A 21,635-nucleotide genomic window follows, 5' to 3' on the forward strand; every position below is an offset into this window, starting at 1 on the left:
TGCATAATTATGGTAACTTTAAATCACTGGGTTGAACACAGTCTGGTTTTGTTCTAATAGGATTAAATGATTGCATGGAATTACCCAAAATAAAGCATATTTTAGACTGCACTTATTCATCATATCATCACAATTACAAATAACTGAGAAGCAAAACTCAGTTTTCACTTTGCTGTCCCAATACTTTAGGAGGGCATTGTGACTTACCCATTTGGATTGTGACCACCTAATGTTCTGTGACCACAGATAATATGTAAGCTGTGTAAAAGAATGGACTGAAGACAGAAGAAGGTTAGACAATTGTTGTTGCCTAGAAGTTTGCCTAGTGTGAGAAATTAAAGACCTAGTCCAAGTCCCAGTGCCTTTCACTGGGCTATGTCTTTTTACCCAGCTGCAAAGCTCCCATAACTGAAGACAAAATATATTGTTCCAGAATAATCTTATCTAGTATTTCCTTCTTTGATTTCCCCTTTGAACATAATCACTTCCATTCCCGGTCTTTTAGCAAGCTGCATTCTTCCCTTGGTGAATCACCTGACTGGACTTTGGTCTTACAAAACTGCTTTCTTTAACTTTTTGGACAGAAATCCATTAATTTTCCTGAATGGCAGCTTTCATTAGGCCATACTTTTGTTAAATCTTTAGTACTCAACCTAAGGTAAGCTACTGTACTTTGCCCATGAGCAAATGCATTATTGTAATCATGGACACTCCATTCTGGCTCAGTTTTCCAGATTTCTTTTTTTAACTTCAAAAATAAAACCACTACTCCCATGTATATACAGTACAGTATGCTAAGTACAGTCATGCTCCACCACCCAGAGAATGGAGAATGAGCTATCAATTTGTCTGAACTGTCAAAAATTTCACCACCATGTAGATGACGTAGGGCGTTGCCAGTGAGGCATACACAACTAGATCAGACTGGAAAGCTCCAGGAAAGAAAACAAGGAACAATAATCCGTGATAGCCTCACTTTTAAAAATCCAATGGGAGAGAAACACATCTGGATAAATGCTATGAAATTCATTGTGATGAACTAACAGCTCCAGTGAGGCATCTTTCTTGTGAGCATTCGTTTCCTCCTGATTACACCAAAAGAAAAGGTCTACTCTCTAGGAAAAAGTCCAATCAAGTAGGTGATCCAGAGAGTAAGTCTACTTAAAGGACAATGCAATAACAAAAAGTACTGCTCAAAGTTGCAAGAATCATGACAAAGTCCATATGTAATTTTTACCTTGGACCTGCCAAGTGCTTTACTGAAATTACTGCCTTAACAGCCTTGCATCATCGCCATTATATCACCAATTGAAGAAGATGGATGATGGTTTTGGACACCAGCAGTAACTTTGTTATATGGAAACAAACCATAATTGTAAGTTTGATTGACTACTTGATTGCCACCCATTGTTTATTCCTTGGTCTCCATTAGCCAACCAAACTTGCATGATACTGTTTTGTCCCATGCATGACATACCTACAGTATTTAAGAAAAAAGGCGGCCACACAGTTTTCTGTTTAACTGGCATGAAAGCATCTTTGATAATAGTTCTGAAGGGAGTAGAATTACAGGGGTTTGATTGGGGGGGTATTTTAGTATTGTAACAGATATGGTGACCTCGTAGTAACCTAGTTCTCACCAAGTAGACCCAAAAAGTTCGCTTACAGGCTCCTGGCAAGCAGAGAGAAATCACAAAACCTCACTACAGCATCACCCTTTTAGAATTCCTATGCTATTTCCTGTGTTATTTTATTTAATAAAATGTTTATCAATAGAACCTTATTTATCCTTTGAATTATCTACTTATAATATATAAGGGTGTATTTGGCTCCTTGTAAACGATAAGATATTTCTCCTTTCCTACTCTATGTTTGCAGGATAGTTGGCCTAACTGCCTTAAAAAGTTATCTTTGAGTGCTGCTGTTGCTTCCATTGTAGTTGTTTTACTTTTTTAGGTCCTTTGGTCCTTCATGCGTGGTGGAGAATACTTCAATATTTTTGTATTTTATTTTTCTATGGGAAAATAAAAATAAAATTGTTTCATAAAAAGCACTTTATAAATGGAAGCTTGTGACAGGATAGCCTGTTTATGAAATGTTAAATACTCCAAGACCTCTCCTGTACCCTTCCTAATGTGATAATTATGAAGTGTGAGTGGTACATACCTCCTCCTTATCCCCCAAATCACTGCAGTGCTCTCTTATTCTTGGGAGTACTGCATTGTTTTATGATGCTTGAAGTCTGGGAGGCAGGTGATCACTGGAAGACTGTTTGTTGTATTATTTTGAGGAAAATAAATTCCTTTTTTGTTTCAGCAGAGTGTCTTTTGTCGAAGCCAGGAACAAGTCACTTGGCCACTGACAAAGATATACCCAGAAAGAGAACTCAACACAAAAATAGTAGGCAAGCAGTTTGTACTGGGCTGAAGAATAGGTGCGTTGTAAGACACAAATGTGATGATTTTCAGAAGCTTTCTTTTACATTGTATTCTACTTCATGATCTTGACAGCTCTACGAATAAAACCTTTTTCCAAAACATTGGTACTGAACCTATAATAGTTCATATTAACTGTAAATAAATATATTTGAAGATTATGTGATTGACTTTATGAAACTGCTTAATGAACCTTGGAATTGGTCATTCAAATAGTAATATATTAGCATAGTACAATGTGATTAATTCTCAGACACTGAAAGTAGACAGTGGAATTTAACTAACTTTAAATACTGATTTTCAACTACTTTTAACTTTAGAGCTCCGAATGTAGTAAAAATGTGGAATTAATATTGATAGAATGAATTCTGTTTTAACTGACATACAGTATGCTGTGTATATCACTACAGTGAAACATGGTGATTCGGAATTGTGGAAAATCAACACAAAATGACAATTTTGTTATCTAAAGTCAAACATTCTAGCGATTCTGCAAATGTTCAGCTCATAAGTGAAAGAAAAATGGGGAGGTAACTAACATTTTAGAAGCTGCCAATGCATTCTAAAAAGACCCTGGGGAGGGCAGACACCAGGTACATACAAGGGCAGATGACTGCAGAGCCTTAAATACATGGAGTAAGAATGACAAAGACAATAGGATGAAGCTATAAAAAGGTCAACAAAATGCTAGGATACTTTGTTAAACTAGTGTTATTCAAGTCAAGGGAAGTTATAATAATAATAGTAATAATAATTAAATTAATAATAATAATGACTTATACTTAGCACTTTTCTGGACAATCAACTCAAAGTGCTTTATACTTGAGTAATTTAGTAATGGGGACTCCCCTCCACCACCGCCAATGTGCAGCACCCACCTGTATGATGCGACGGCAGCCATACTTCCCCAGTAAACTCGCCACACATCAGCTATCAGGGGAGGAGACCAGAGTGATGAAACCTTCCTTTGTCTTTTGACACATTACAAGTCCTAATATGCCTGATAGCAGAGTTAATGGTTTGGCTCTTACTGATTTTACTGTAAAGATGATTTTTGAAAAGTCATAAAAAGGCAAGAGGAACCCGATTGAATAATCCTAACCCTACATTCAGCCAGTTGTGTGCTTCTTCTTGGTGAGTCCTGTCCACTGTTAACTTGGTGAGAGTCATGATCCAGGTTCAAACTAGTAACATCAGAGATATAGAGTGCAACTAGCTTTAGTGATCACGGCATTTGATACTGCATTTAAAAAAAATAAAATAAAAGCATACAAGAACTTTCAGACAAAACACCTCCAAGGTTTAAATGAATACACAACTTTATTTAAATAAATGCTTTGTCATAACAAAAAGACAAAGGTTAAAGGAGTACATAAATTACAGGATGAATAAATATTACACAGTGATATTCACTTAATAAATTGAGATTTTTTTATTTTTTCAGCAAAGTTCCAAATGCTGAACATTTTTCTCCTGCCACATTTTTTTTTCACAAACCAGTTTACATTATGTTAAGATAATGAATAGTTTGTTTCTTCTCCATGAAAAAAAGTTCGGCATTCAAAAGAAGCTATAGTTAGCTACTGTAATGAGAGCTGTGATTATTGCTGTAGTCTTACCAGGTAGGAGACACAGAATCTGATTGGAGGACACTTCTGGGGTTAGGCTAATTAAAAAAACCTAACAATTAAGTCTGGTTTTAAGTGGTGTATTTGAACTTTTACATTTCTATTTTAAATAACAAAGCTATTAAAATCCAGATCTTTATCATCAGAGCTCTGTAATTTACTGTCATTTGTAGCACCTGAACATGAGGATGCTTTGCATCAAATGGCATGTTTTAAAGAAATTTCTGAAACTATTTTCTAGATAAATGTTTGTATATATATGATCATAATCCTCTCCCATTTAAAAAGTGTGGTGAGCAACCTAGATCTGAAATTTGTACGAAATGTAAGTTCTTTTCAGGCTTTTTCTTTGGTTGAGATCCTTGCAATTAATTAGTTGCTCTAAATATGACATTGAATGTAGTATTGCAAGAGGAAAATAACCATTCCAGCACATAGTAGGAGGATAACTCTGTAGGCCATATAAAATAAACTACATTAACCTGCTGGAAGAAACTATTTTATTAGACTTTAATAAAAAAAACTCTCTTGTCTTTGCAAAACTTGTATTTTTTTTTGTCTCACTGTGACAGACTGATGCCTTTTGTTAACACTTCGACAAACCAAAGGGAAATGTACATTTCCGCTCACCTTGTGTTTAGGAACAGTTCTACCAGGGAAAAAGGGAGTGAGCAGGAAGAAAATAATTATGATTACTACCTCCATTATTTCTACAGTTCTCAGATTCCAAAGATCTTTGTCATTTGCTAAGTGCATCTACAGTATGTGATGCTAGTGCTGATTGTGTCACCCTTTAGCAATTGCCTGTCAGAGAACAGAGTTCTGATAAATCCCTGACTGTTCTGTGCTCTTTTCCAAATGACTCTAAGACAGAAATTCTTTTTGTTGTGTAGTAGCAGAATTTGTTTTTATATTAGTAGTATTGTTATACTTAACTGAATTTGTTCCACACCCCAGGCATGGGCTGCACAGCCCCTGTCAAAGTAATTCTAAACCTTATTAAAGAAAACCTCCAATGGAAAGCAGCATCTGTTCCTTAAAGTAAAAGGAATTTGCTATTAAAGGTACAGCAAGAAGTCATTTTTTTTAAGTGCAAGCTGCTTTCTCAACTGAGTTTATTTCAATTTCTGGTGTTAATGATAGAAATTTAAGATGGAGCTGACTGAATGCCAGACATTAACAGTGCTTTTAAGAGTGGCTCAAAAGCTTTGAAAAAAGATTTATTTTAGTTTAAAGAACATTCTATACAAGTCTCTGTGTTCATGCCGATTTAACATGAATACCAAACTTGTTTATGGCTTTTCCAGCATGTGTGCACATTTTACACGATTATAGACCCAGGGCTCAGTTTGCTTTTAAAGTAATACACAGGTACACATCCATAAAAGACTGTGGAATTTTTGCAGTCCTCTTTTCAATTTCGTTTTCAAAGTTTATAGAAATTTTCTTTTTCACAAAGCCATAATGCAAAAATCAATCTGGATAACATTTGTGTTTTTTAAACATACAAATTGCTGGCTGCTCATAACTTGTTGTCTGAATGATAACTGCACTAAAATATTCTGTGACAGGATTTGAGTGCACTGAATGCAGCAGATGAAGGCTGCTTTTGCTTTTATGCAAACTGATCTGATCAATGGGATAACCGTAAGAGCAAGAAGAGAGTGCAATGGGTGTTGCATTGTTCTGAAAATGCAGTGCTTCCCCAGAGATTGGCAAAGTAAAATGTGTTCTATTTAATATATATAGATCAATCTGTGATCAATTATGGAAATTTTATGAGCCACAAAGAAATCCGAAATTAATTGACAAGTTTTGGAATTTAAAATGCTTAGTGGATTTATTATAAAGTATCCACTAATCCACTTTTTCATTTATTGTCCTATTTTAAGTATTAAAAACACCAAAGCAGTAGTAAAGCCTTTGGGATAAGTAGATTTAAGTTATGTTTTATACTTCTATTTCCGATTGCGGTACAAACTGTGTATTATATCAAAGGATTTCATATTTGCCTATAAAAACAGGGGTCCAATCTATCAATCAAGTCATCTGAGAATTCATCTTCATCTTTTTCTGAAGAGGCACAACCACTCATGCCGAGAAAACCAAAATTAAAGCTGCGGGACAACAAGACTATCTTTGATATTTTGTGATGCTCCAGTGATCTGGCATCACTCATTAAAAGCCTTTCTGCTCCGTTCTGATGTAGGCAGTTAGGGACTACAAAATGACCAAAAAAGTGGTAGTAATATTAATAATAAATAAACTTCAAATTGTGGCTTCAAGTATGGAATGGTCACTTTGAATATTCAGAAATATATGAATTGGAAGTTATCTGTACTGTTCATCACTTGTCACATTTATCTAGACACACATTTGTGTTAAGATGAGGTACTTTTGTGACATAAAAGAACATTTTCATCATTCCAATTGAAAATCAGCTCAACAGAGAACATCCACTGAACTAGAAAAAAGTGCAGCTTGCTAAACAGCAGACAATACACCTTTATTTGCCAGTATTATATGGCTGGATTAATTGTGGTTGCTACAATATATCATAATTACTATTATGTTACATGGGTATCTCCAAGGCATTTACTTTAATTTATCGGCATATATAGTTAAGTAAAGGCATATTATATTCTAGGCCTCTATTTAAAACTCCATTCAAATATCTAAAATATTTGCATGTAGAAAAGGCACTCACATTTCCATACAGGTCTAAGGCCACAATCTAAAAGACCCTGTTGTGATAGTGTGTGTATTTTATTTCAGTGTATTTATTTTTTCCTTTTCTTTTTCGATTGGTGATTCAAGAATTCAATTTACAATTGACTTAACATGCTGATATTATTCGAAACAAATAAGTTAAGAGGAACAACAATCTTTCAGTTGTGACAGACTGAAAGAAACTATGCAAATACATCATCATAATGAAAGCTTGTGCTTTAGTTCTTTTTAAAGGACACTGGCTCAAGTACACAAAAAAACCCTTATGCAGGGGCCAGGCTTTTTCCCTAGCTCTTTGTAACAGAAACGAACCTACACTAAAACCTAGATTACACGTTTTATTGTCTCTATTCAGAATCTTATTCAGACTAATTGACTGAATAACATTCAAAAACACAGCTCAGTAACTAGCAAGCTATTTCTTCACTGAAGGAAAGAAAACAGCACAAACTGAATCAAACCAGAGAATCTATTAGCTTATTTTTGTGTCAATGCACCACGTTCACTATATTTGAGACTATGCATCATCTTCACAAAACCTTAAGACAGCTTTATTTGTCTGTTAAAACTTTGGAGTAATGAAACTGTTTTACAAAGGAATTCAGAAAACAATAGGCAATGCAGTAGCTACATCAATCAAAAATAATGCAAAATCCTTTAAAAAAGTTGCAAAGTGATCTCTGTGTGACAAAAAAGAAGCAAACATTTTTACCACCAACAATTTTGAACTGTGAATAGATATATTGTATAAGATACTCTAGGTGATAGAGATGGTGGTCATGCCACCACATCATGCAGTCTCACAGTTTCCAATCAAGTTTCAAAGCTCTGCATATTTGAAGACAGAATCCCTTAAAACAAAAAGATATATAAATTGTATTGCTTGACCTCTTTTAGGCAGCAGAAATAGCACTCTCTGTGAAAATTAATGTGATTTGTTTGACAGTTTCTGGTTACATAGGCACAACTGGTAAAATGGACCATTAAAGGAGTCATATTATTTATTTGTCCACAGAATGCTGGTTTTAAGCTTGGTCTATGGTTCCTAAATTCAGAAACACCCTATCTCTATAGGACGTTAGAGTGTGCTTCCAGAAAGATTCCTTTATCAGTATTAATACACAGGAAACATCGTGGAAGTGTCAATGACAGGAAAAAAGACATTCTTTTATAAATTCGCTCTCTCAACACACTCACAAAAACACATACATTGAACCTAAAGAAAAGAAATCATAAATTTAAGAAGCAAATGAGGTTCCCCTACAAAATAAGTGCTCTGACAGGACAAATACCTGGATAGTGAGAACTGTTTCAGCAGATCCCTACCTCATGTGTTTTTGTTTTTGAAAAACAAACAAATGCATCATCATTCTGCCTATATTATTAGTTCCTGGTATCTCTCCTGATGCCACAAAGTAATAGACGTGAAAGACAAAGCCTTTTTTCACAGACGTGCCTTTTGTTGCTTTAATTAAACTTTAAAAGAAATAAAGTTTGGTGCTCAAACCTCAGCTTCTATAAAAATATATAAATATATGTATATATTTTTACAAATGAATTGCTCAGACCCAGCTCATTTTGTTCAGAGAGGTCACATAATAGACAGAAAAAGGGCTAGCCCTACTGGGTCCAGCTAGTTAGAGTTGAGCGCACAGTCAAAGGTTCATATGCCTTTTTTTATTTTGAATCTCAAAGTGACTGGCGGGCGGACGGGCAGGAAGGAAGGAGGCAGGCCCTGGGTCATGCGTTCAGGGAGAGCTGTTCCTCACTCATTGATGTTGCTATTCTCCAGGTCCTTACATTGGATGTCTCCTCCACTGTAGTCAGTGCCCGGCAGCTGAACCCCGTACTTGTCCACACACCAGCATATTCCTCGTTTTCGCCCACGGGATGGCTTACACTGCATCACAGGGGGAATGAGGGGGAAAAAAAAGCACATCATTCTTCGAAGGGAACAAGACTACACTGTGTAAAGCCACTGGGTTTGACGATGCTCAGCTGGATTGAGGCAGGTAATTTGTCAGACAGGTTCCTCATTTGAAAGAGGAAGGGGAATTTTGCTTTTGTTGTGTAGCTGCAATCCATTTAAAGGCATTTCAGAGTCAAACACATCATGAAAGCCTCAGATTCCTGTATTTTTAAAGGGTATCTCCTTAATGATTAAAAATGAACAGAACAAGTCTTTTACTGCCAAATCACTGAAGGTTCCCACTGGGGAAAAAGGATATTTCTAAAAACAAGAATGATATACGAGAAATCCTCAGGTCTTTTGAATTTGACATTCTGGAGACCTGTATCCAGACTCCAGTTAAAAAGCTGCTTTATTTTATTGACACAGAACATATAACATGAGGGGCCTTGACATCCAGTATCATCATCCAGATGATATATTAACAGACAACAGATGACAAGAGATATTCTGTCAAAATCAAATACTTTGACTATACAATTAAGATATCTTAAATAACTTTATTGAAGTTAAAGCATAGGCTGGCAGTAGATCAGAGATTACAAAAGTTATTAGGACTGCTCTGGGGCCTTTAATAAAGTATTAAGTCTCCACAGAGAACACAGCTACTTCTTTGAAAAAAGTACATTTTGCTTCTACATTAAGCATTTAACTTAAAATATCGCATCACTGCATCAGACATGGTAGTCAAGTTAAATCATATAAAAAGTACCTGTTTGCGCTTGAAGAAGCCCCTTTTGTCACAGTTTGGAAGATACAAAGACAGGGCCATAATCCGAGACGTATCTTTCATCTTTTGGATAATTCCATCAAGCTTTCTTCGACAGGGACCCTTAAAAAACATAGCAAGTTCAACCTGCAAGTTCATTTCAGTTCTACCTTACATTACAAGCAAGGTATAATCAAATTGTTAACACATTACAGTGCTAAGAACTCACACCCTTCCCCCCTCTGTGTGAACTTACAAATTCTGGCTCATGCTTGTCAATGGGGAGTGGAGAGTAATCTAAATTGCCAACAGATCGGGATTTTTCCTGCAGTCTCTTCTTTTCCTTACGCAGCGCTTCTGCCTTCTTGCCACGGATGGGGTCTTTAGGATGGAGAGGCACTTTGGCAGGGTGCAGGTCCTCTGTGATTTCAGCTGTCACTGGGTCTTCATGTTCTCGTGATTCTCGCTCTAAACAAAACAATAAAATGATCTGTTTGTGGATACCTATGCTTTATAAACAAAATCTGCTGGAAATCCCACAGGTTGTCATAATAATTAAACGATGAGATAACTGCAGATATTTTCATGATTTCATTCTCGTAACTGCACCAACCGAGTACTAAGACAGCTTACAATACCGAAGGCAACAAAAGCAACCTGAAATTAAGTGCAACTGGCCCAAATTAAGTGTATGTTTATGCAAACTACGAACAAAATAATATTTTACGAGAACCTTAATTTTTGGTAACATGGTAAAGCATTGAAGAAAAGTTCAATTAACTTACAAAATTAGAACTAGACCATTTGTGAAATGCTTTGTCTGGAAAAAAAATACGTAAAGACTAAAATAAGATGCATGATATATGTTATCAAATGAAGCAACGAATTCCTTTCTGTAATGTCTTGTGAACACATCTGTGGGGCTGGAAAATTTAGCAATGTATTATATTAAAAGTAGAAATAATTAACCTACACATATAAAAGTACAAAAAATTAAAATTTTAAAATGTCTGGTTGGCTCCCTGTAATTTGAGGTACAGCAGACACAAAACAGCTTCCACCAGGGGGCACTTTTGCATTTGATCGCCTTCTGCTGAACTGAATACGACCATCTCTCTCATCTGCCACCCATCCCCTCTTCAAAACTCAGGTAGAACGTTAGATGCTCTAACTAGCTAGAATGTGATATAGTAACAGTCTTGGGGGGAGGACTGGGGGCAAACAAAATATTTCTCAGAAGAGTATTTGCATTTTAGAGTATGAAGAGTTGGAAACAGGTTATTGAGAACATTGAAATCTACCTCCTCATATTTAACTAAAAACTTGGAAAAAATACAGATTGATAAAGCTTTCAACAGAAATTCCCTAACTTTCTGCTTGTGCATCCAGCATTCTTCAACAAGTTAATGGTTTTAAGATGTACAAAATGTCCGAGCTTTTTGACCTCTTCCTGATTTGCTTCAATTTGAAAAATGTGGCTATACGAATCGAGTGGAAAGTTACCAGCTTCTCGAAGAATCTTTTACGGCCCTGACTCATGCTAAGTGCCATTTGAAGCCACAGTTACCACAGAGCCATGGCAACTGCAGGGCTGCAACAGGCAGACGTGGACAAAACTGCTGCCTAATGGCAAGTTTATTGCTTGGTAAAAAAACAAACAAACAGAAAATTGATTTTCAACTATTCAAACATAAGATATATTTTTCGAATACTTTATTGGACAAGAACATCAATTTTTGTCCATCAAAGACGTGACAGTGTAGCTAGGATTCTGAACGTACTGTATTTAAAATGTAAAAATAATCTTTCAAATATTCAGGCACTTAGTTTTGTGCAATTAAAGATGCCCATGTTCAATAAAAGCTGTCCAAACTGTCCAGAAATGGAAAAAACTATAGATTTTGAATTTAAGATTCTTCTTAGACTTATACACCAAACATTTCTTTGTCAAATTAAGTACAGTGGTCTTTTAACAGTGGTCTGTTATAGCATAGGACATTTGTTGACTATAATACATGTGTTTGGAAGAATGACAGTTTAAGTTAACTATACATACTATACTATGCATATGTATATTTGTGGAAGATAATTCCAAAAATTCCATCAAATTTGATATATGATGTGCAATTCAGTGGTCTCACATAGGAATCTAGTCGTCTGGCATGCTAACGTCATTGTTCCTATCCATATGCAAAGATCTTCACAATCCAGGAACCTCGTAACATACAGTATCTCCCTATAAGCTATATCTCTTTGCTCCAGCATGTTGACAAGCTCTAGATATTAGCAAGTTCAAGAAGAAATAACACCAATTAACATCCGCACAAAACTATAAATTACCTTTAAAACCTGCTTTAAAAGAATGCAAGTTGTCTCTAAGCATATCTATCAGTTTTCCTCCCTAGCTTCAAAATATTCATCTGATTATTTATACATTATAGTTCATGTAATGTTCAAGGACACCCAGATAGAAAGGCTGCTTTCAATCTGGTAGGTCAGGCAACTCAATGTTGCTAGGCACTCCACCCAGTTTCCACCTGGCCCCACTGTGTACATCTATAGGGGTCACTGTGAAACAGAAACACAAACAACCACTGCCTGACTTTCCTTTCTCAGCCTCTATGGATCCTGAAGAAGTTGTGCTCCCTAGATAAAATAAGCACCACCAAGGGCACAGGTTTCTTGAGGCTATCCAGTGTACACAGACCATCAAGAAGACAGTCATTCTCCCAGGTATTACTGTATAGTAAGCATAGAATTACTGGGGTGTCTGCCAGTCCAAGACTAACTGAACCACTGTGCCAGTGGATGACTGTGGTTATATTTATCCAGTAAGGAAATCCGACAGAATGGCAATTGGAAGGCAGAGTCTGGCTGGAATGTTGAGGGAATGTGCCAAGTATTGTTGCAGAGACAGCAGCGAGATATTAGAGGACAGCTGGGTGGAAGATTAAAAATAATCATACAAATTAGTTTCCATACACTCTGGGACTTGCTTTCTGCAAACATCTTTTAAAATCAGTAAGGTATAATTGTTTGTTTTTTTTTAAGATTGATGGCATAACAAACTATAGTGTAGTCAACTTTGGACAGACTCTGGATGAACATCGGCGTCTGAAGTCAAAATGCAAACTTTGAACCTAAGAATGAAGCTGATCAGGCAGCTCTATGCAGTTTTTCATCTTTAGCCTGCCTACACTTGCAGTAGTAGATTTCTCTGGATCTGTAACAGTAACTTGATAAGAATTAGCATGTTTTATTAAATGGTGGAGCACAATCCACCACTATTGTATTCTCTGAATGGCTAGCTGGTTGAAAAAGAGCAGTTCCAGGGTTCCTTAAATGACATATTTCAAGTCATGAAAAACACAAGGTTATGGTCACATACGTCACACAGGAAACACAACCACCTTCTATATGTCACAGATAGATGAAGATAATTAATCTAGTAGATGCTAATAATGGGTTTTACCGTTTTTTACCCGTGTCACATTAGACACGGGTCGAGCCATTTGTGTGAATGTCTCAGGTAGGACAGTGTTTTTCTTTTAACCCCTTGTCTATTTCCCCAGTGCTGAAGGATTGGTGCCAAAATTTGATTTTGCTGTGAAGCCTTTCCCTGCTTCTAAAAGAAGCCGAGTTCACCAATATGTTATATCTGAAACAGTGACAAAGTGCTGGAGGAACTTCATGACAGAAACATCATGTGCAGTCCATCTATTTAGATCTGCTTTGGCATAATAGATAAAAGAGGTATTTGTTTCTACCTGCTTGATCACACTAAAGTTTCCATAAAGACCAGAGATACTGAGGAGGTAAAGGATGTGCACCTGATATGGGTCTCTTTAAATATTAACATACATGCTGGCCAATTATACTTCATGAATATCTTAAGTGCCTTACTGCTAGAAGAAGCAGCTCTTGGAAAAGTAAATAAACCCCACATTTTTGCAAAATCATAACAAAATGTTGAACTTTACACCTGGCCCACAGTGTGTATTAGCAGACCAGTTTGGCTACGTGTACACCAAGTTCCGGAGAATGACAGCTATTAAAGTAGCAATTAAGTTCTGCAGACATTCATTCAAGTAGATAATGAAAACGAACTAAAAATAGCATTGAACCTCAATAAGGGTGGAAGCAGATAATGCTAATGATCAGATGGCATTCTGAGCTGTATTAATTTGTTTAATGCACATCGCTACCCAACCATGGCTCCCAGGCCCTTATTTTGCTCCAAAGTATCAAAAAGCTCCACTGAATTAACTGTTGTACAGATGATGACCTTCAGGGAGGAGACGAGGGCCATGGGAAAACAAAAACAAAAAATGAGCAACTTTGAAGTGGATGTACAAAACTAATTGGTTGAATGTTTGCCTGGGATTGTCTTGCTTTGCATCTTTGTACACAATTAGTAAACAGTGATTAGAAAGTATACTTTAAAGAAGTGTTTAGAACATTTTTGAGAGAACAGAATAATGAACCTACAAGTACATAAGACACTACTGAGTTGTAGAGCAACATTAGTACAGAGTTCAGTTACTGTAATTCTATCAAGTGTTTATTTGTCCCAGCTCCCATGATCAAGCAAGCCCTACGTATTCACTGCTGCAGAAGAAAGAAGAAATCTTTCTTCCATATACAGTAAATCTAAATGCAGACAAAATAGTTTTTTTACTCATACAATATGTATGTTTTCATCAAAACTGATGTTGCTTTCTGCACGATATCTGTAACAGTTAAAAAACTAATAGTTGAATCGGAATAAGAACTTAAAATGATATCTAGGCTTGCTCACGTAATTACAGACAGGTGTCTTCAGATTAGTCAAGATAATCTCTAGTAATACATCTTCAATCGTAACATAAGAAAAATTCTGTCTGACAATGTTTTTTCATATGATAGGAATACTAAAGTCACTCAGAATACCAATCATTGTCTTAAAGCAGTAATTCTATAATACTTATATACCTTAAACATATACTGAAAAAAGCAAAATCTTCATTTTTGACAGCTGACAGATAAAATGTCCATAATTTAAACAAACTAAATTCCTGTTCTTCAAATAACATGTGGGTTTCTCTCCAAAGTATCAATGTGAGCTTCCATATATAGAAAAATGTTTTCATAACTTTTGATCTATAGTCTAGATCTTTTGCCTAAAACCAAGATTGAAATAAAGTATTTTTTATATACTACAAAGGTCTAACAATTTGTCAGAATTGTTCTCTTTAAATATGATGTTGTTAAAGGCAATGGTTATGTGCATATTTTGCAAATCTGCATGTAATAAGGGAGCAAAATTGCCATTTTCTACCTTTAGCTTTTCGTGGTCCTGTATCTGGCTTACAATTGCTCCTTTCTCTCCACTCAATTTGCATTGACCTTGCGTAGCTAACACTTCACAGGAAATAACCATTTTATAAGCATAATACCAAACGAAAAGAAGTAATAGAGTGTAATCAAACTAGTTTCCTGCTTATACTTGAGTCCAACATCCTGCTGCCGCCAAGTTAAAAATAGCAGAGATGTACTATTCAAGTCTCAATTAAGAAGTGCTTGCTGTAATAAAAAATGCTGGAGTACACTGCCAAGAAGAGCATAGGTAGTGACCTCAAAGCCCTAACAGCATTTGGTGGTCAGAAAACTACACTTTCCCACAGTATCACAAAGCATGGGATTGAAAACTGTATCAAAAACTATGCTTCTTGTTTCTGTTTAGTGGAAAAAGTCTAGTTTGATTATTGAGTGATAAGGCCACGAGTGACAAAAGGCATATGAGAACTTTGTACTCAATGGAATGGTGTCTTCAACAGAGCAACAATACTGAGGTCACCTCTTAAGAAAATAATGTTAAGTATCTATGTCAGGATCTAACAAGAGTAGGACCCCATATCAGTATGAATAATCCACACAATGTTTCCTACAGATGCCTTTCCAGGTGTCTTAAGTGATTAAGTGGATAATCAGACATAGTCTTAAATGAATTTTGGTTTTACAACACATAAGTTATTTGTTTTGTTTTAATTTCAAAAACTTTCTTGAAACATAAGGCATTTGAAATGGAAAGATGATATGGACAAAAATAAATGATACAGTTAATATCTTAACTGTAGTTTAAACATGCTGCAAAATACATCATCACAATTGTGAATTACCATACAAACAACATAAAGCTGTTGCTCTTGATGTTTCGTGAGCCTTCTAACCAATGTAAAACCTTAATTTCTGAGTTAAGGTGCTGCCTTGCTTTGTTGAGACTTTTCTTGCTTCACTTTTACTCTGTATGTACTGAATAACATTAATTCTATCCAAGTTACTTGAAGCTCTTCTTGGTCCTTATGAAAGATCATACAACATTTTAGCCACACAGCATGCTGTTTGTGCCAAAATCTACATTTCTAGATTTGGAGTCACTTTTTAATCATCTTTGCTCTTTCTTGGCAAAGAATCTGTTCAAATGTAAATCACTTTTTTAAAATCTACGAGGGCAAAGATCTGCAGCCATGAAGTCATATCTGTTGGCAGCAGTTCACCAGTCATGATGTTCCAAATTCACACCGCTTCATAATGTGTGAAGCCACAAATCATAAGCACCCTTGGCAAGAAGAGCCAGGTTATGGCCACTTTAATGCCAACTTGAGCATTTCACTGTCTCATAAAATCAACCAATTAACGATTCAATTACACATGCAAATATAATCCAGTAACAGTATAATGAGACTTTGTTCTGGGGGGAAGAATGAATGTATAAAATAAAAACCCTGGACATTAATCCTCACTCCTACATCTCTGGTCTCAGTCAGTAAAACTGGGTCGAAACAAAACCCCAGCAGAAATGAGAAACTGTATTCTAAATACATCTTGGTATGATCGACAGAGCTTTAAAGAACTGTTCCAAAAACATTTTGCTGAATCATTGCAGTGCAACTGCGTGCCCACTGCAATGTTAAGAGAGATGGAAAGGGAAGATTCCCATTTTTACATATAATTTAGCTAGGGGATATATTAACAGAGAGGGGACTTTTTCCTTTTTGAAGATTTGCATAGATTTAAAAACGAGATAGGATAAGGTGTCTGTGTGAGTGGAGAAAGAGCCTCCCCAAACAGAATTTGTGAGATATGAGAAGCATATCAGGTTAAACATGATTAGAGGGATCTGTCTGCCATCTATACAGAAAATGAATTGTTTCCAAAAGTATCCCAGCAACATGCTGACTAATGTATACAGTAGCTCTATCTGCCATATAAAAGGGTTCCCTACACAAGAATAAACAATCCAGGTCTAGGATTCTTCACTTATTGGATGTGAGGCAAATGCATAAGGAAAGGAAAACTGGTAATGCTGTCGCAGGACTGACTCCAGTAGTATTGCTCCTGGTGTTTAAAGGCAGCTGGGATACATTTGTCCTGGGTAAATTAAGTGTGAACTTGATATTGATTCAGATTTGTCTGCTTATAGCCAGTCAGACCTTCATTCATTTTTAATTGCCCTCCCCCCCTTCTTCCCCCCTGCACACCACCCTCCACCAACTCAGATTTAATCTGTGAACAGTAATCCGACTCTCGACACCACCCACAGATATAAACCTTAGCTCAGGCCAGCCAAGATCTGTTGCCCCAGGAATCTAATGTCCACTTCATTCAATCTGGAAATTTCCAGAAGCAGGATTTGTAATGCAAAGAACTAATTGCAAAATGCTGTTCATGTCTAACTTTGTATAATAGCGTTCTGTTTAGTAATGTTCAGGGTGGAGAAATAACACTTTTTTAACGTGCATGGTTATATAAAGGAGGGCAAAATTAGCTACCATATGTGTTTACAGTACATGTATGGTATCCGAACAGTAATTCAGCAACACTACAGTATTAACTGTAAAGATATTGCTCTAGTAGTTTTCCTTATACCCTGAAATAATTCCCAGGATGATGCAAAAGCTCAGCTTTTACAACAGCTACTCTTAATGACACTGACCAAGACAAGCAGGCACTTAACGAGACAGAAACAGGTCTAAAGCGAGACATGGATAACCTGTTCACGGGGATTCAGATTAAAGGAACAGGCTTTAAGAGTAGCGTTTTAGCAGATCTATGTTTTTCCACTCCAAGTCAGGTATACAAATCTGCACTTCTTTATGTTAAAACAGTACAGAAACCCCAATACTGCCTTAACTGGGCATGGAATTATACACCATTGGAGTGTTATTGACTGATAAATGAAAACAAAACATGAAACAAGGGAGCTTAAAGGAATTTGATGTCATTATTTTGGAAGAGTTTCTAAGGCAGTACACTCCACATAAATTTGGTCTGCCCGGGTGCACGTGCTAGTAACTGTGTCAGTCCAGGACTTTTGAAACAGATGCTTGAAGCGGTACTACCTGCCCCTGACATCTGTGATACCGTCGTTTCGAGGCTGAAAAACTTGGTTGGTACTTTCTCATATTTATCGATTGTTGTAAAAAGACAATAATTCGCGCATCATACGTAATCCACTGAGGTAAGGAGAAGGAAACTGGCAATTTGAAATACACAAAATAGTCTGGCTTCTTTCCAGAGTATTTAAACCAGAAGCACGTATATATGGTGAACGCGACTTGATTACCCCTCCAGCCTCCTTAATTTGTCTTGCACTGGTTGCTCGTATTTCTATTCGCTCTTGGCATCAAAGCAAATTTACGGGACAAAAGACATTTTAACACGAGAGATATTTTCTACAACTACACTGCCAACACAATATGTTGTCTATACATAGGCAAGAAATTAAAATGATAATATCAACCAACCGTTTAGTGTTGTGAATACTGTGTAGCGCAATCGTAGTTTCGTTGATGAACCTGCTGCTTTGTGCTCAATTTTCTAACACCCCTTAGACGTTTCACATTTTTTAAAACCAACGAGGAGAAAAAAAATATACGGTTGGAGGTTTTTTAACGTGTTATTACTCTTTATATTGTGTATTAGGTAACACTGGATAACACAGTGAGCGAGTGTCAAAGTTGCGCGCTGTCCAGCATCCACATTCCAGCGAGGCTAGGTTACATTACATATCTTGCACTTACCAATCGGTTGATGGTGCGGTTTGTATCCTTTCTCATTTGTGCAGACTCCCCTGCCATGCAAAAGGGCGTGAAGCGGCTTTTCCTCACCGCTCCGAGGCAAGCACCGGAGCCCGTGCGTGCATGTTCCGGTATACACACCACACGCCTGACCTTCTGATAAAGCGCAGGTCAGGCAGCACCCGCAGCCAGGCTCCTTAACAAGTTGGCAGCCGACCGGGACCGGCGGGCACATTGAAAGGGCTTTTTGATCACAGGGCTCGCAAGGCACATAAGACCCTAGGCACCCAGACAGTCCCAAGAAAAATGTCACCAACATAAAAAACCCGAGGATCATTTTCTTCTCTCAAAAAGAAACTCGTTTTTTTTTAAATATATGTATAATTTTATATATTTAAACAAAATGTTTAAATGATCTGCCACCGCACGTCAGATTTGACTTTTTTCTGGAAGCTGATATCAAAACCTTTGGAAGTTTATTTAAAAAAAAAATTTAGCATCCACGCGCACCTGTATTCTTTTCGAGAGTTCTAAAAATACAGTTGTGCTAATCTGCAGGTGTAAAAAAATGACGTTTTCGCAGAATGAAGCAAAGTTTGATTTTTTTCCTTATTTTTAAATGAAAATCCAATATTAAAAAGTGCAGAACGAACAGATTGTGGAATACTCTAAAATCCTTTCTTTTGTTTAAAAAATGGTGTCCTGTCTGCAACCAACTGCAAGTCTGTGTAGAAAAGCCTAGCTCCTTTTCCTTTTTTTCTTTTTAAGCGATTCCAACAGTTTCCCCTCTGGAGAACTTTTCTAAGCAGACTGATCAACTTCAGACTAGGCTTGCCTTTTTAAAAACAGCCAAACCCCTAACTATGAATAAGCCAAACAGCGGTGAAGGGAGGCGCACTTGTCCCCTCAGTAAGGTGCTGGTTCCAGGGCGGGTCCTGGCAAGTTTCCAGTTTTTTTTTCCTGCAATAGGATCTATCTTTTACGCTTGAGGCTAAAATGATGCCAAGAGCGAATAGAAATACAAGCAACCAGTGCAACACAAATCAAGGAAGCTGGAGGCGTAATCAAGACTCGTGTTCACCATATATACGTGCTTCTGGTTTAAATACTCCGGAAAGTATTCAGACACTTGATTCCAAAGGTTTTGCATTTGCAAATGCCTTTCTTATCGGTTTCTGTGTTCTGTTGTAAACTACTAAACATGAAGCTTAGTCTCAGAAAAAAAACATCTCTTTATGCCATTCCACTATAGATATTGTAGTAGAAACAATACGCGTACATTAGAATTCAATAAAGATCATCTAGCGCTTTGAGGATTTTGCGAGTTTTTAATGTTTTGTCTTAAGCAGTGTTCAATAGCTTACAGAAACTCACATGTGGTGCTTAAACCACCAAAAGCGCCGATAACTATGTTTTATCAATACTATACTTTTATATACTGTATATCACTTTTAACCCAAAAGTAATCGTTAAAATTAGCCGAAATAATTATACGACCCTCACTAAAATCAACAAGTAAAGGCACGCGCACATTGAATAGTACTAAACCATCAAATTGTATAAAGTTTTTCTTAAGAACTATTAAAAAATAGAATTAGTGTTTTTAATTGACATATGGTATTTCCGTTTTGGTAGATAATTCACATATGGGGTAAACCAGGATGAATTGTGAACAACCTATTTAAATTACCTGGAACTTTAACCTCTGTACATTTCATTTTTCCGTTTGAATCACCATATGTAAATAAATGATAGTAATTTCCACCGTCATCAACATTGATGTTTGACAATAGACTTCTCATCTGTATTGTCTTTACTTGTGAATTTGAATACATTAATCAGCTTTTAATGTAACCCCAAAACTAGTCTATGCAGGCCTTAGATTCTGGTGCACATGCGTCCCCTGCTAAGGTCCCTGTTTTGTATTTAGATAACAGGGCTGTCAATGCCCATTTCTTTCTATTAATAGACTCGTTATAAAGCTTGCACCTGTCCTAACTATTGGACACCGTTCTCAACACAAAGGTAGAAATGTGCTCTTTAAACTGGGAGAGAAGCTGACATATTTTTCATTGTTTTTATTTTTACGTGCAAATTATACCACAACATCAAAATTCTGTTTATCTGCAGAATTCACTGGCGTAAGGAACTGGCCTTTGAGAATTTTCGAATTTTGGCCTTCCTAGATGAAATATGTTGTTCTTTGTGTAAATTGAAGGCATTCGTTTTAAGTCCAATATTAGATTTCACAATTAAAAATCACAAAATTCAAATTAGGTAAAGTTGTTGTGGACAATTTATTTTTACAGTAGCTTTTCTTGTATTCATCCTCACCCTGGCAAATGCAACACTCTTGTATCTTTCTATTCGGTTTAATAATAATACAGAAAATATTTTTTATTTCAGTCAATGAAGTTTTTTTTTTCCCTACGATTCAGTCTTTATAATTCAGTCTTGTTAATAAATGATTCTGTAGCAATCTAAGTTGTCCACTAGAAGGAGCTACAACCAATGACAAGAGACTTCAGAGGAATTAAGATCTTTAACTCTTTGTTTCTCGGCAATTTTAAAAATGGCCACGAAGTGTCCAACATCACCATTAATTTATGATGATTGTTAGAGCATTATATCCAGCATTTTTTGGCACCTACAACTGTAATTAGATCTTTACACCTGAATGTATGCAGTCGTTATAAGGTACATTTGATCATAGCAGGGAGTATATACAGTATATCTATATGGATATGATAGGCGCTTTATCTGTAATTCCTTTTTTTCAGTTAGGGTACACTGAATACAGTATTTATACAGTAATTATGGAAACTGTTATTGTTATTTTATGTTATATAACTGCTACTTTAAATCTTACAACATTGGCAAATGTTATGTAGCATATGTTCATTTCCTCTATCAGATTTTAAAGTACTTTCTAGAAACATCTTGTCTTGTCTTTTCTAGACAGAAGAGGAAATCAACAACAATGATGTGGAATGAAAAAGCACCTACTATGATGCTGATGGTGGTACAAATTATTAGCAGTACAAAATTATTTTAATCACCTTTAGCTGATTAGGTGTATTACATTTTGGAATGAATGCAGTTATA

General features: G+C 36.3%; 1 protein-coding gene across 1 annotated transcript; it reads right to left on the minus strand.

Annotated features, from left to right (window-relative positions):
• Positions 1–3,731: 3,731 nt before the first annotated feature.
• On the minus strand, positions 3,732–19,363 carry LOC148648954 (insulin-like growth factor-binding protein 5). The gene is made up of 4 exons (XM_088607404.1): positions 18,534–19,363; positions 9,728–9,939; positions 9,475–9,594; positions 3,732–8,693 (listed from the first exon to the last, which is right to left on the minus strand). The coding sequence occupies exons 1-4, from the start codon at positions 18,865–18,867 to the stop codon at positions 8,559–8,561; spliced, it is 801 nt and encodes a 266-aa protein (XP_088463530.1). The 5' UTR covers positions 18,868–19,363; the 3' UTR covers positions 3,732–8,558.
• Positions 19,364–21,635: the final 2,272 nt, after the last annotated feature.

The sequence above is a fragment of the Lepisosteus platostomus genome, chromosome 14 (genome assembly GCF_059453375.1).
Source record: "Lepisosteus platostomus isolate fLepPlt1 chromosome 14, fLepPlt1.hap1, whole genome shotgun sequence".
NCBI lineage: Eukaryota > Metazoa > Chordata > Actinopteri > Semionotiformes > Lepisosteidae > Lepisosteus > Lepisosteus platostomus.

What these genes read in the sequence shown, in the direction of transcription:
- LOC148648954 (XM_088607404.1), bottom strand. Translation starts at nt 18,867, where the DNA reads ATGATCCTCGGGTTTTTTATGTTGGTGACATTTTTCTTGGGACTGTCT. An exon ending in ACCGCACCATCAACCGATTG is followed by an intron (nt 9,940 to 18,533) that starts GTAAGTGCAAGA and finishes TGTTTTGTTTAG; the next exon opens with AGCGAGAATCACGAGAACAT. An exon ending in GCTTCTTCAAGCGCAAACAG is followed by an intron (nt 8,694 to 9,474) that starts GTACTTTTTATA and finishes CCTGTGATGCAG; the next exon opens with TGTAAGCCATCCCGTGGGCG.